At 40.3% G+C, this 15091-nt stretch overlaps 1 protein-coding gene across 2 annotated transcripts; it reads right to left on the bottom strand.

Moving 5' to 3' along the window:
* Positions 1–1271: 1271 nt before the first annotated feature.
* kbtbd8 (kelch repeat and BTB (POZ) domain containing 8) lies at positions 1272–6463 on the bottom strand. 2 transcript variants are annotated; one of them, XM_046029053.1, is made up of 5 exons: positions 6346–6463; positions 4486–4693; positions 3973–4279; positions 2961–3780; positions 1272–2777 (listed from the first exon to the last, which is right to left on the bottom strand). In XM_046029053.1, the coding sequence occupies exons 1-5, from the start codon at positions 6461–6463 to the stop codon at positions 2314–2316; spliced, it is 1917 nt and encodes a 638-aa protein (XP_045885009.1). In that variant the 3' UTR covers positions 1272–2313. The 2 variants fall into 2 exon arrangements, with proteins under 2 accessions (XP_045885009.1, XP_045885010.1); XM_046029054.1 differs by lacking the exon at positions 6346–6463 and adding an exon at positions 6199–6241.
* Positions 6464–15091: the final 8628 nt, after the last annotated feature.

Here is a 15091-nt window from a genome sequence, read left to right as displayed (position 1 = left end):
AGGGGGGGATCAAAATGTATCACTCAAGTGGGTAAACATTTTTTTCCTCAACAGAGCAGGATGACTCTACCATAACTAAATAGGTAATTACATAAAAGAAAAGAAAAACAGCCACTGGAGACAACAAAAAGAAAATCACATCTATTTTTTTTTTCAAGTTATAAAAGAAACTGAAGATAAGTTTAAAAAACTGTGCAAGTACAGCAACCCTATAGTACAGTATATTACACATAACAAAAACATTTAAATACAGTACTGTGTATCAGTAGAAATCCTGAGTTCTCCGTTCCTGGTTCTCAAATGGCCGTCTGTAGACATGTGGGTGAAGCTCAAAACCTTCTCTCACACTTTATGAGGGCTGTTTTGAGCGCAGTGTTCAAAGCCGGGGGTCAATTAAAAACCAGCTCAGTCAGCAGTGGATCTTCTCTTGGAGAAGTTTTATTATATCCTCAAGTCCTTACTGAATGTGACTCTTCTGGGATTCTCTTCCATGTAAATCTCTTCAATGATTGCTGTGGGGTTACTAAAATCCTTTTTTTCCCCTCTCCTGGACAGAGGGACACTCTTCGTTGTGATAGAATACAAAAGGAAATGTGTAGTGCAAAGATGACACAAGAACCTGCATAAGGAAACTGACGGCACTGAAAATGTCACCCTTTCACAGGGAACGCCACTCGGTGGAATTAATTCTTCTATACAAGATTGTCAACAAAAAAGAAAAAAAAGCAGCACCAACAATGCGTCCTCTGCGTGATGGCGTGAAAAGACGGATTCATAGCCGTCAGATGAATTAGCGCACAACCCGGGGCAAACCCTCGCTCGTTTACATAGTCTCGCTTGTTCAGGGAGGGTGCTTCGTAAAGTTTGCAGATGAGGACTGCCGAAGTGGAGGGCGATTCAGTGCAACGCTGAGTAAGACTTTTCAGATATTCTTCATCAGGAGGAGCAGTCTTTGATTCCGTTTGCCCCTTGTCAAGCCACAGGCACCATTGGCATCCCAAATGATCTGCACTTAATTACGCATCACTTCAAGCCCGCACCCATGGCAACAGCCACACAATCATTATTGGAACTAACGCAATGTTCACCAGCAGAGACAAGCACGCAGAACAATTAATGCACTTTTACTAAGGTAATATAACGTAAAATAGCCTGATCACAGTTCCATGACTTATTGCTACCACAAAATTCTTTTCAATGTCCAGATCAACTATAACAAGACCTCAAATGCTTTCTTTTTTTTGGCATTTAAGAGGAAGGCTCTTTCAACCTTTTTCAAATCATTTTAATCAATGCTGAACAGAGCTTTTCACACAGTCGCTTAACCAACACTATGGCCTGAAATGTCCCTTTTCTCCTAATCAAGTATATCTGGAGTTTCTGAGGTAAGCCTGTTAGTTGGTCTGAACGTTCCACTTAGTGTTGCCACAAAATTTGACTCCGTCCTTATTTCTCCAATGTGGAGAGTGAGTACTCGAACATTTCACTAAAGTTGTCTTTGCATGTGACACAAAATGGATGCCAACTCAAAGAGTGGGAAGGTTCAGCCCCCATGCAACTGGAATCGCAAACAAAACTCAAAAATAGCTCGGAAGCCACACATAGTGTATGGTTTGACACACTGACGCACATGAAGGTAGAGAGGGCCATAAAAATATCATACAAGCTTCAAAAACACTAAGGTAATGCAAATCACAAGCACACTTCAAATTAAAAGTCAACTATAAAATAAGCTGAAGAGAGACTTGAGCACAGAAAAGGAGGGGGGGGGGGGACAACACACAAACCTCAGAGCCAACAACCTACTAATGAGCTAAGGTACTCATCTTACCCGTATGAATATATAGTTTATATAGTTATTTATATATATATATATATATATATATAGATTTTCACTTTATGCTGACACATAGCATCCATATCTCCAGAGGGCACTTTTATCACACTAATACCCTCATTTGCATGCTTATCATTTGTAAAAATCCTTACCTATATAAGTATCTAAAACAAAAATAAAACACGGCTCAACGACAAGCAAAAAATAGGATAATTGCACTTATGATTCATTGTACGGTTTTGTTAAATAAGCATCAGTGTGGGTAGCTGGTGCCGCCTGGAAAAAAATAAAAATAAAAAATACTGCAATCTTTAAAAGCACCCCCATTTTGATCATGTTAACCTAAAGTTTGAACGACTTAAGACTTAACCAAAAATGGTCCTTGTGGCGCAAACCCAAGGTTACACCAGGCACAAGGCAGGCAGGACCGCACTACTCCCTCTGCCTCAAAGTTTGGGTTCACAAAGTCAGCTACCTCAAAGCACTTTCTGTAGACATTGTGGGTAAAGTTTGGCCACCACACATTCAAAATGGCGACCCAAATCCCAGAGGCGATCAGGTGTCTCATAGACTTTGGTCCATATGTCTGCCTCATCATCATACTGGTAAAGGGAGTTCTTGCGGCTCGTGCGAAACACATGCTCCTCCACCATGACCTGTGTGGCTCGTACGAACAGGTGCAGCTTGCCTTGCAGCAGCATGGCCTTTATGTACGGGCTTGTGGCTTGGTCAAAGGGCAGATCTCTCTTGCGGCTCCATGTGTTCTTCTCGATGTCGTAGACCTCCACGGTGAAGGTGCGCTGGTGGTTCCTGCAGATACCAGCAATGTAGTAGATGCAGTTCTTGTACAAGGCAGCAAGACCCTGACTCCGAGGGATACTCATCGGGGCAAGATGACTCCAATAGTCCTTACGGGGATCGTAGCAGATGAAATATTCACCTGCAGAAAACAAAAAGGAAAGGTAATTTAGAGCTGTGGGCACACCGCTTTAACATACTTATTTATGTATGTCATTTAAATGTCACACCATACATACATATTTTCAGAAAATTTTTTCACATCACAGTCATCCTCAGTCCACTGTAGAGATTGCAGAGTTTCACTTAAGCAGCCTAAACTCACCTTGGAGGACATAGATGCGGTCCCTGTACTCCACAGCACTGTGAAACTCCATGGCCACAGGCATAGGACTGACTGCTGTCCAACAGTTATCCCTGGCATCGTAGCACTCTACTGACTTTAATGCATTTCGCCCATCACCTTCATATACTCGACCTCCCAGTGCATAAAGCTTCCCACAGCAGTGCACAAGCCTGCAGCCTATCCTCGCTCTGAGTAGAGGTGCACGTGTAAGCCACCGGTTGCCTGCGTGTTCGTACTGCCAGAAGTCGCCCTCTGCCCTGTGGTCTATGGACACCTCGCTATTACTCGGTCTGTAACCTCCAGCTATGTAGATGTCATTGTCTGAGGACACCAAGATACCGACCTCCCGGAGATCATTGGGTGGTTTGCAGAGTTTGAACACCCTTCCTGTTGCTGTGTCCAGGCAAGGCACCGTCTGCTTCTTCCCTGAGTGTTTGTGAGCGGCGTCAAAGCAGATGACCATCTCAGAAGCAGTCATACCTAGGCGCTGTGGGCAACCATTGGTTCCAGTGAGGCGGGCTTTGGCCTCTGAGGGGTCCTTAGACAGGGACAGGGCACAAGCAAAGGGGGCAGGTATCCGATTGAGGAAGGCCTCCTCCAGCAAGGGCAGACGGATGCATTGGGAAAAAACCTCAGCTAGGTGGGCCTCACGGCCAGGCAGATCGTGCTCCAACCAGCGGACAATGCTCTCGTAGACATGCTCTTCCTTCTCCACGTTGAGGTCATCATTGTTCAAAATGCTTACCAGCTGCTCCTTGGTCATCTGGAGGAACTCTTGCTCCCATGACACGCACAAGAACTACCACAAAAGCATGAAATGTTTCAGTTGTTAGCAGTCACGAAGAAAGCACTGTTACACAACATGAACAAAACAAGGTCTTCAAAAAACTATTGAATGAAAAAGAGGGAGTAAAGCAACAGCAGGCATAATCATCATATCACAGTGCAAGTGACTGTTAAGAAACCAACCCTGTGCTCATGTTAAACTGACCTTCTTGCGGATGTAGTCCTGCGAGCGTTCCCTCAGCTCCTGGTGCCCGTAGGCGTCAGCAAACATGTAGACCCCAATACAGTTCTGGGGGTCAAGTCTGCTGATCATGAACTGGGCGCACTGGTCCTGCAGGGCAGGAATCTGGAAAATGCTGGCTGCAGTGAACAGGGCCTGGACATTGGACTCAGAGAGCGTGACCCTGGATGTGTAGGCATAGTCTAGTACGAGGTGCATGGATTCAGATTCCACCCCAACAATTCTGACCTCCCGCTGGCTGCTCTCTGTAAGGCCACTGGTGAACATGGACCTGGTGGTGATGGGGGAGAAAACACAAATGCTGTAACGATATGAATCAATTCTAGTGCAACAACTGCATTATGACTTAAACAAGCTAGTTTGATCTGAATGTGTAACATTTATTAGCAAAACCCACAGCCAAGCTTACTCAACAAGTAATGTTTTTCAGCAACTAAATTGTGAAAATACAAAACGCGTACAAATCCACGATCCTACCTAAAATATGGGCTGATGGCTGCAAGGACATTTCTGTGACATGAGAAAGTCTTGCCATGGTCCACTTCTACGACGATGTCTGTGAGCTGTGCTTCATCATACAAGGCTTTGAGCTGCTGAAGGATGTTACAGGCGTGAACAGCATCTACCCCGTTGTAGTTGGTGCTTGGAGGTGTCCCATTTTGTACTTGTGACAGCTTCCCTACCTCTGAAAACACAGTACACAGAAACACATAAGACCACAAAACACCCTTAGAAATGGTGCACAAAACAATGAAAAACTTGATCAGTATCCTATAAAAAATAAAAAATATAGTGATTTCAAAGCGGGTAATAACATTTGAACTGGTAAACAGCATTTTGAGACTCTTGATCCAATAACTTTTTTTTTTTGCAGACCAATTAAAACAGAATAAAAATCATAGATTGATGATAACACCTGTACTGTCTCGTACATTTTAACATAACACAATTTGAGGTGGCAGAGTTTGAGATGACACATGTGAAAAACACTGACAATAATAATTATAAATCTACACAATGCTAATTAAACTAAAGTAAGATTTCTTTTTCAAAAAGGTTTGCCTTAAATGAATACTGCAAAGGTTACTGAGATGGTGTTTGATTAAGTAGGAAAGATACTGTGTGTGTGTGCGTGTGTGTGTGTGTGTGTGTGTGTGTATATATATTAAAAAAATGGATATCCCAAAAACAATGTTCATTTAGATATTACAATTTACAGTGTGTATGAGCCAAGAGTCTATCTGGCTCAATAACAGAAATGACTCTGGCGACTAATTGTGTTTTTGTTTTTTTTAACCCATTCTCGCTTTTTCTACATCGGCTTGTTTCCAACTTTGAGCCAAAGTTACTCTCGCAGACCGGCTCTAGACATGTGGATTACATATGGGCCTATAAAGTCGTGGATTCAGTGGTGTGCCCGGATAGCAGTGTCTACCAAGTAAACAAGTTTCTTATCACATGTTTTATGGCAAGTAATACAAGCGGCACCCCGACTCCATGCCTTCTGTAATGTTTCACTGTAAAGTTATTCTTATATTCTCAGCTGCTACGGATCAAGAACCTTTCCCAACAAATACCTCGTGTTGTGCAACGCTAACTCCTTGACAGGACAAAGGCTAACTATGAGTGAATAGAAAACTACTGACTCGCCAGGTGGTAGCTAGCTCGCTAACATCTCATCATTGCCCGGTGACTGCACTAACTGTGTGGGTGGCTAATTAGACTGAAAGCCAACTTCAAGAACACAAACCATTTGATAGTAATACTGTACAATGATTCACTGGAATGGTTAATTAGCACGAAAAACAACAATGCTCGCGGTTACGTTACGTTGGCTAGTTGACATGCAAGCTCAACTTTTAGCAGACAGCTAACGTTAGGCACCGAGCTAATGTTAGCAAGCTTTCTTTGACACAACATTGCGAGATATAAAGGACGATACAAACTCAAACTATTCCAGTCCAAACGTTCCTATCCAAGAGAAACATAACAGTAGTTAGCGCGACGTCTAGTGCATTGCTACTGATAACAGTAACTATAACTACCACGTGTCTAACATTTGTCTCTTGTCATAAACAAGTGTTTACAAAATCAGCTGTGGGTAGCGAGCTAACCGGCCGAAAGTTAGCTAACATTAGCTGCACAGCGAGGCTAACGATAACACTTTTAAGGAGTCGTTTAGAGCCTGACCTCGTTTAACGACAATGCAACTTGTCATGACACTTTCCATTAGTCTGTAAGACTATAGTCAACGAACATGTAAACACACAATTCATAACTTTACAAAGCGTTTTTTAAGTCTGATTACTATACAAAACAATGAGGATTTTTGCTAACCTCCACTGGCAGCCATTCTCTCCCGTCTATCTCGGGGCAGACCGAGAAACGTCAGTGAGTGCCCCGGAAACAAGGAACAGCCAATCAGAAGAGTAGCACGGTCCTCACAGCCAATCATATTCCGTTCATCTGAAAAGGGAAAAAGTTAATAGCTGTATGGGCAAATTATACACAGTAACGGAATAACAGACGAAACTCAATATAATCTATCAAAAAGTCAAAGCTGCCATTATAACAGGTGGATAGTAACATTAGTCCAAAACACAGGGAGGCTGTGACCTGAGCTGGTTGGCCATGTTGGAGCAATGCAGGCACACATTACTCTCTGGGAAGAATCCATTTTCTTTCTTTTCTTTTCTTTACGTAGATCAACAAACTGGGATATGAGTTAAAACAATAAAGTGAGCAGCCACACAGTGTTTCCTTCAAGAATTTTGTAGTAGCCGGTTATGAATGTACATGATTTTTAGGATCATTGTGTTAAGCCTACAAATGTAACACTTGACACTCGTGTAACAGTCAATTCTGACAAAGACACAAGACAATGGGTGTAAAATAAATAATTATGAAATGGCTTGGTTCTGACCAGCGGGAATTTTACATCCCAGGGGTGCAAACACGTCACTTTTCTGTGAAAATCTTCACTTTGGATCCAGGGACGGACTGGGAGTAAAAAATGGCCCTGGACTTTTTTCCAGATCAGCCCACCAGAAGGGTCCACCTTATAGCCTATTCTACCATGTCCGCCCTGCTAATGCACATACATACAAACAGGTCTAGCCTCTCATACAACCACCTACCAGCATCACAGCCATTGATCACTATGGCAGTACTACTTTAAAAAGGCTGCAGGACACACACTGAAATTGTCATGACTGAACTCTTTCACACCACATGAAGCCTTGAGATAAAAAGACTAAAATATCCACAATCCTCACTGAGACAGAGAACTGTCAAACTGCTGCTCAGGGTCAGCTGGTTGGCTTTAAGTCATGGGAGTACACATAATTGGTTGAACACCTCTCCAAACATAGAACGTAACCTAACGTAACCTAAGAGAGCAGCACCTATCATCAACCTGGATATAAATAAAATATTTAAATGAACTAATAAAGGCACAATTTCAGAAATACTACAAAAACACAGCAGCAGTGCCACTATTTCATATCAAGTGAATGAATGGCAACACAATAAAACAGACATTAAATAAAAATAGCTAATTAACATTTGTAAATGTCTAAAACATTTATACATGTAGAATGACAAGACAAAAACAATCAGAATCAAATGAAAATGCTAGCAAAATAAAATTACTGAATTTCCCACAAAATCCCCACAGGACAGTGAAATGTAGATATTCAGAACTTTACTAACGCTAAGCATCAGATTTTAGTTTTTCCACTAGCCTGTTTGAACACACAGTTACTGCAACTCTTTACCTCAGCTCTTTCTTTCAGGTACATTTACAAAACAGTAGCTGACCAACAGTATTTGATTTTCGCTGGGAGATTCTGATAACATGTTGTATTAACACATTTAGACGCATATTGTTCAGCTGCTCTATCTCTGGCTTCGCTGTCCTCTCTGTCTAATCTTTCACCTGTGAACAGGGCTGTGGCATCTTCTTCTTCCCGGTCTTAGCGTCTGTGGCCCGGGTACTAGTACTAGGGGAGACCGGGTATGGTTGTAACATGGGGAGAGTTGTAACAACACCAATTCCACCAATTAGAGATAAGGAGAAAAACAGATTTTGAGTTCAGAAAGTACATTTTTTGGCCAAGAGTATATTTTCTTTAGTATCTATACTATTACAGATAAAATTGTTTGATTATTATTAGATTGACATGTAGTTTGCATGTAGTGATGCATTTTTTCCTTTCTAATTTCAAACCACTATGCTAATACAGCTGGCTAAACATTGGCTGACAGAGGTGGGCCGGGTTGTGACACTTCTTTAAAAAGTGTTACAGCTATCCCCTATACATACAACTAGGGACTTTCTTGATTTTAATATTTTACAGAGTGTCTTATACAGTCTCTGGACCCACCAAGCCTGCACTCCAGGGTTACCAGTATTAATTTGTCAGCACTGTTACCAGTACCTCCCATTCACATCTTGTTCACATGGTGGCATATGTTGTATAGAAGTGCTGGCACTGCGTACTGGTGAGTACCGGCCCACTTCAAGCACTGACTGTGATTGATTAAGAATATACACACACTGACACACACAGACACACACCTCTTTTTTGTTAGACCTGGATGTACAGATATGTTCTTTAATTAAGTCCATTGTAGTAGTATTTATTAAGTATTAGGGCTGTCCCCAACTAATGATTAACATACTTGATTTAGAATTGTCAAGTCCTGCCTATAGGCGACTGATACTCTAGCTACAGTCTCTTTTCATTCTACTTACACTGCAAATTTTCAGCTAAACTGAGGCGCTCTCTGTCTCTCTTCCCTGTGGTTCACGGTCTTGTGCAGAGTTTTACGTGCATTACTGCTGTCGACAACTGCATGCACGTGCGGTTCCTCGCGGGTCTATTTCAAGAAGTCGGCTATTTAAAAACAATAAAATATTCTTTGTGTGGTTCATCAACGGTGATAAATTACCCGAAAGTCCGGCGAGGTGCAGACAACTAAGCACAACACCAGTGAAGCCACTGCCACTGCACACATACACGCTACGCTTACACATGCGCACTGACGACCCATGTAAAATCAGACGTTGAGCACCCCTACATCGCCAAAATGGCATGATCCTTGTTTCGCTGTGAAGCTTCGACTGTGAGACTGACAGTCGAATCAGGCTCCGCCCACTAAAGCATCGAATCTTCGACTATTCGGGGTTTAGTTTATAGGCCAGATAAATTTAGATACACATACATGCGCGAGAGTCATCAGGTATAGTCTGTTACAGTGAGAGAAAAACATTGTTCATATATATCACTACCTGTTTTTTAATGTGGCATCTATTTTTGCTCCTTTTGTCTCATTGTTACAACTTACCCAAGCATGTGTTGCAATTTACCCCAGTATTGGGGTAGGTTGGAACAAGGGAACACAATGCATTTGACATCAACTCACAAGCTCTGTGATATTCTTGTAGCGGATTGAATTGGTGCCATTTGTAATGAACAAATGTGGGTACTTTGTATAAAAGTTTGAGAACTCTAGCTAAAAAATTCAGGGAGTTATAGTTGCTGAAGCAAAAAGTGTTACCATCATACCCTAGTACTACAGAACGAATCAGTTATTTTTTGACATTTACTTGCATTTCAGCAAAGACCTTTGACTCGTTTGTCTCTGAACTTTTCAGCCCGACCCTTAACTGCTTTTCCATATTTAGTTGTGGGTCGTCTTCCAGCTGTGAGTGTCATTTTGCAGTGTGTGACTGAGACCAAAGGGGCAGGGGCTAAGGGCTGCATAGGTTCATATGGAATAAACCAACAGGTCTGAGGAGAAGGGGGGGTTGGCCCGTGTTGCTCAACCTTCTGCGAACTTTTTCATTATTAGTAAAAAAAGTAAAGGTTAAGGAAGGTGGCCCACCGGCCCGAAGGTTGGCCGGTCCACTGGGAATTGTCCTAGTATTCCAGATAGCCAGACCGCCACTGTTTGGATCCAAAATACTGGGTCTGCGAGGGCAGTCACAGGGATTTCCTGGCTTCTGCACGTGCTACACACCAGAGAAGAGTGAAGAGTGCTTGTAATTTAGACTAAGTAAGTTGAGTTGTTTTGATTTTGCAAACGACATAATCCTGTGTGATATAAAATTCAAGGCCTACATTATGATAAGTAAGGGGTGTAAAATCGAACAGAAATATGAAAACATGCATGGGATATAACATCGTCACTAACTATGTGTTTTGGCCTGTGTATTCCAAGCTGTTGATCCCCTGTGTAAATAAATACATAAAAGTATGTGACAAGTATGTCTAAACTATTTTTAAATTCAAAGAATACGATTAGTATACAATTATCTCACATCTTATATTATTTTGCACATGGTAGTTGTGTGGTGGCAAGTGAAACCTATGATATATTTTCTTTATACCAAAAACTTATGTGACTCTTTAATCCAGTCTTTTTTATGTGCTGCTTTATGGTCTTGCTCAGGTATTGCCAATACCCTTTGTTAGCATAGTGTGTTTGTGTGGCACAGTTGGCAAAAGCACATCATCACCACTCTGGTTCAGAGTTCAATAACCTCTACAAGTCAGTTCATTTGATTTCACATATAAATGAATAGTGTGGTGTTCAAAGGACAGGTCCAAAAGTGTGTAATTTTCCCCACATTGGATACATTTTCAAAAGTCCATGGTCTTGTTTATACATTTACTTAATGTGTTAATTTTGTGGTAAATGTCCGTGGTAAAAAACGTTTTTTCATGGCTTATCCCAGGGCAACAAAATAAATTTAAATTTAGGCAGATTTGTTATATTCCCAGCATGTTTTCATATTTTTTGTTTAATTTAAAAAACATTTCTTATTACCACCCTTAGTTATACTATTTTGCACAGGATCACACAGGCTCTCAAAGCCCTCTGGTCAAAACAAGTCAATGACTTTTTCTTAGTTATTTATTTTACTATTTATTATATATTCTTTTGTGTCTTTGTCAGAAATTACTGTTACACATGTGTCACAGGTTACATTTATAGGCTTATTTAACACAATGATTCTAAAAATGGTAATAATATTCTTTGCTGGATGTCTGAAAATGATTACCATCCAGGATTTCTGTTTAAATGCCATTCTCTTGTCTGGTGGAACTTTACTCTCTGACCCCTGAACCCTGTCATAGTTACAGTGGGCATCCTCTGCGACTCTACCACCCAGCATGGTAATGACATACTCAGAGAAGAAGTAAATTTCATGCCACAATTTATTATAATTTGTGGTCAACAGATCAACAACATACTATAACATTAATCACTTCAGTACAAGAATGATTTTGTTTTAACAGAAATAAGATATAGGGCTTAACAAATTTGAAAAAATATCTTATTTTGACTGATATTATAATTGTGATGATTTGAGATACTAAGGTGAATGGTCATTTTTACATCATTGCTCATTTTCATTGATTAAAATTATTACGTGATTTTGAGGGGATCTGTACAAAACAGAAGAAGCGACGAAAAGATGTTTTCTTAAGTCTATAGAATCTGATGTGTAGGCCAAGACATTTTTTTACGGCATGACAGTATTTAATTTAAAATAATATTTTGACAGACATATCACCTTTCACCAATATTGCACCTCCTTGTGATTTGAAAATTACAGTACGCCATATTGCGATTTCGATAAACGTTCAATTGACTGTTCAGCCCTAATAAGCAAGTCTTATTAAATGTCTCTATTCAAAGGGAAAATATAAGATTAAATATTAATAGTTGCCACGGAAACATGCATTCTTCATCTACCTATTAAGTCAAAATTGAATATTTCATTTAAACTCTCTATTATTATGTTGATTGCACATTTCAGGCTCTTCACACAAACTGTCAACAGTAATGAGGCAATGCAATGGCAGTTGATAATTCATTGCAATTTGAGCTCTATATCAGAGTCGAGGTGAGAGTTTGCTGCAGTGGGTCTTTTGACATTCACAACATGTGACAGCACCTGCAACCTCATGCTGTCAAGAGAAATAGACTAATTGCTGTTTATTGAACACTACAGTTGCCATGTAATTCTAGTGTATTAACACGCAGTCATTTACTATGTATTTTAATTTAGAATTATTGTAATAATAGACTTGTAAGAATAATTACACAGGCCTGTCTGATGATGCTATTGTTTAGCATCGCAAAGTGTGTCTGCTAAACAATCAAAGCATTAGCCTGCTGCTGATGTTTCCACATTGTTTCTTGATAATGTGATATTTGTGTTGCTTATGTGTGTGTCTGAATTTTTGGGTAGCAGTTAAGTAACTTTAGATATGAAGCTTAAAAGCTTGAAGCTTGTCCTCTTTGTCAGTTCAGAGTTTTATTGCTTTCAACCCTTATTATTTAACTGAGAGTGTATCTGCTTTAACTGTTAACACTTCAACTGATACCTCGACTCCTTTCAATGCTTAAACTTCAACCACCTTTTCAGGTCTTTACCTCTGAACAAAAACGAAACTTCTTCAGCTCCTTCTTCAAGTCCCACGACTTCAGCTGTTTTACTCCAACTGCTCTAGTGCATACACTTCAACCAACACTTCAATTGATATCATCTTTTAATTTATACACTTGACTGGCACACATTTCTTTCAGTGCCGTCACTTCAACTGATATTTCAACTTCACTCACCACAGGTAAATTGAAACTTCACCATCACTCTGTGCTTAGACTTAATATGAAGCTTCGACGTCTTTAAGCACTTCCATTTTAATTGCAATTTCAACCTCTTTCAGAATTTCAGCTTTTAAAAGTTCCTTCTGCAAATTTTTAGCAACAGGCACATATGTTTTGACACATTTTTTATTGTGTTGGCTCTGTGCTTCATCACATACTGGATTTGAATTAAAGAGGTGGTATTATGCTCATTTTCAGGTTCAAAATCTTATTTAGGGGTTGTACCAGAACAGGTTTACATGGTTTGATTTTCAAAAACACAATATTTCTTTTCATATTGCACATAGCTGCAGCTCATCTTTTCACCCTGTGTTGAAGGTTTCGTTTTAGCTATGGAGTGTTACATCTTGTCTCTAAATGATCTTTGTTGGGAGTTGCACATGCGCAGTTCCTAGTTAAGGACTACTAGCCATTCAGAAGCAGAGAAGGGGAGGTCAGTGAGAAGTCGGTAAAGACGGCTTCATTTCAGCTGTTTCCAACCAGCTTGGCAACAAGACTGGAGCAAGAATTTCAGAGTGGTGAGTTATTCATCTGTAACAAAAGTATCTTTCATCCATAAAGTTTTAACTGAGCTCTGTCTCTACATCACAGTAACAACTTCATGTCTATTGACTGCCTGGAGGGTAAGTAGTGTTTGGAAGGGAGAGGAGAGATGTGTGCTGCAGCTCAGTGTTTTTCCACCGGTGTTTTTGAGGGCGTGTTGGACTAGTCGCTTGCCGAGCGTTATATGAGGCGCGTTTAGCTTTCTTCCCTGTGTTGTCACAAGGATGAAAGGGAAGCGGCTGGACTACAAACAAGCTGTTTTCAGGCAGTTCAGAGCAGAGTTTTCTGTGGAAGATGGGAACTCCATTTGGGCTGGACTTTGGGCTTTTTCACTTTGCAAACCTATTACATGCACTAAAAGGTATATAACTCAATAAAGGAGAGGGAAAAAGCTAAAAAGCATTATACCACCTCTTTAAAACAATTACAATGAGATTAAAATGCTGACTCCTGGGAACAATCTTGGAAAGGTAGTCCTATCATTGTCTTGCTGTACTATTCAAAAATAGTATTTTTTAAAAATAATTCATAGTGGACTAAAAAAAGGGTTTTGCATGTCATATGTACAATGATACCCTATATGAACTTGAACACTCTCAAGTCAAAATGAAACCACCAATGAAACCGACAATAATAGAAAATGTGTTACTTACTAATGGACTGTACTAGAGGTCCTGGTAACTTTGTTACAACTAGTTGTGGCATAGGGGAATACTGCCAGCAGCACCAAAGTATTTTCTGTCAGGATTTACAACTTGTGTGATGTTTGTGTTCATTAGGTGTTATTAATGTTTTCTATGAAAATGTTTCATTACATTTACTTTAATAACAAACAGTGTATAAACATGTAGTCATAGCCTAGCAGCTGACATTAGGCCTACATTCCTACCTGGATTGTTTATAGCAGTATTTAGTATTTAGCAGTGTTATTTCAAACCTAAAGCTAGCACCTTTACTGCAGTGCTATTATCAGAGCTGTACAGGCTGGGAATGTGCTCTAACACTGCATAACACTGTAAAATGACAGAAGGAGAGACAAATAAAAGTACAACTGCAATCTAAGCAATCGATTTCACTTTTTTCCCCCAATTTCTTCCCATTCAGCCACAGTGCGGCCTGTGAAATTGGGCCTAGCTACTGTTGAATGAGAGAAAAAGGCTTCCTGGGGTCGCTGTTATTTGATGATAGCTTTGGTTTCTGTTTACCCCTCCACAGATGTCCCTTTTAGATACATTGAAACTGATCACTTTCTACTTTATTCCCATCTTGCCATCAGAATTTTCTGGTCACAGCACAACAAACGAGAGATGTATTATTATAGTGTGCATTCACAATATGATACTGGTTCAGCGCGACAAAATTGCAAGAATTGAATTGGAAGAGGTGTCTCCAGATAATGTATAGGAATAGATGGGATCATCTTTTGCTGCTCAGATAAAGACACACAACTGCTGTTTGGTGTTTTTATTCCAAATATATCTCATTCTTACGTTCTAAGAAATTTTACATTTCTAATAAGTGTTTTCTCTACAAGGCCCCACTTTAGTTGTGAGCCCATCTCTTAGTAGTCTCTTGGGAAGATGAGAGAAAGACCGAGCAGGGGGTTAAATGGTGTAATCCCAGGTTGGCAACGACTGAATTGCAGAACAGAAGAAGAGGAGAAGAGATGAGATGCATGCGGAATAGGAGGTAGGGGGTGTGATTGTAGTTTAAATGTGTGTTTTTGTCAGAGATGGAGATAATGGGTTATTATATACTTCTGGGGGCCTGTCTGCAGTTGTGAAGAGCCACAGGTTCCCCTAGCCCGCCACTCAGGGGGAGACAAATAGGAGTACTATGGGAGGCTGCTGTAAAT

Source organism: Micropterus dolomieu, linkage group LG18 (genome assembly GCF_021292245.1).
Source record: "Micropterus dolomieu isolate WLL.071019.BEF.003 ecotype Adirondacks linkage group LG18, ASM2129224v1, whole genome shotgun sequence".
Classification (NCBI taxonomy): Eukaryota; Metazoa; Chordata; class Actinopteri; order Centrarchiformes; family Centrarchidae; genus Micropterus; species Micropterus dolomieu.
The sequence above is the reverse complement of the archived record's forward strand: the minus strand, read 5'-3'. Positions and strand labels throughout refer to the sequence as shown.

Coding starts and splice junctions, on each gene's coding strand:
- kbtbd8 (XM_046029053.1), bottom strand. CDS start 6,463: ATGATTGGCTGTGAGGACCGTGCTACTCTTCTGATTGGCTGTTCCTTG. Junction 4,280..4,485: donor GCCATCAGCCCATATTTTAG/GTAGGATCGTGG, acceptor CATCACCACCAG/GTCCATGTTCACCAGTGGCC. Junction 2,778..2,960: donor CCGCATCTATGTCCTCCAAG/GTGAGTTTAGGC, acceptor TGTTTTCTGCAG/GTGAATATTTCATCTGCTAC.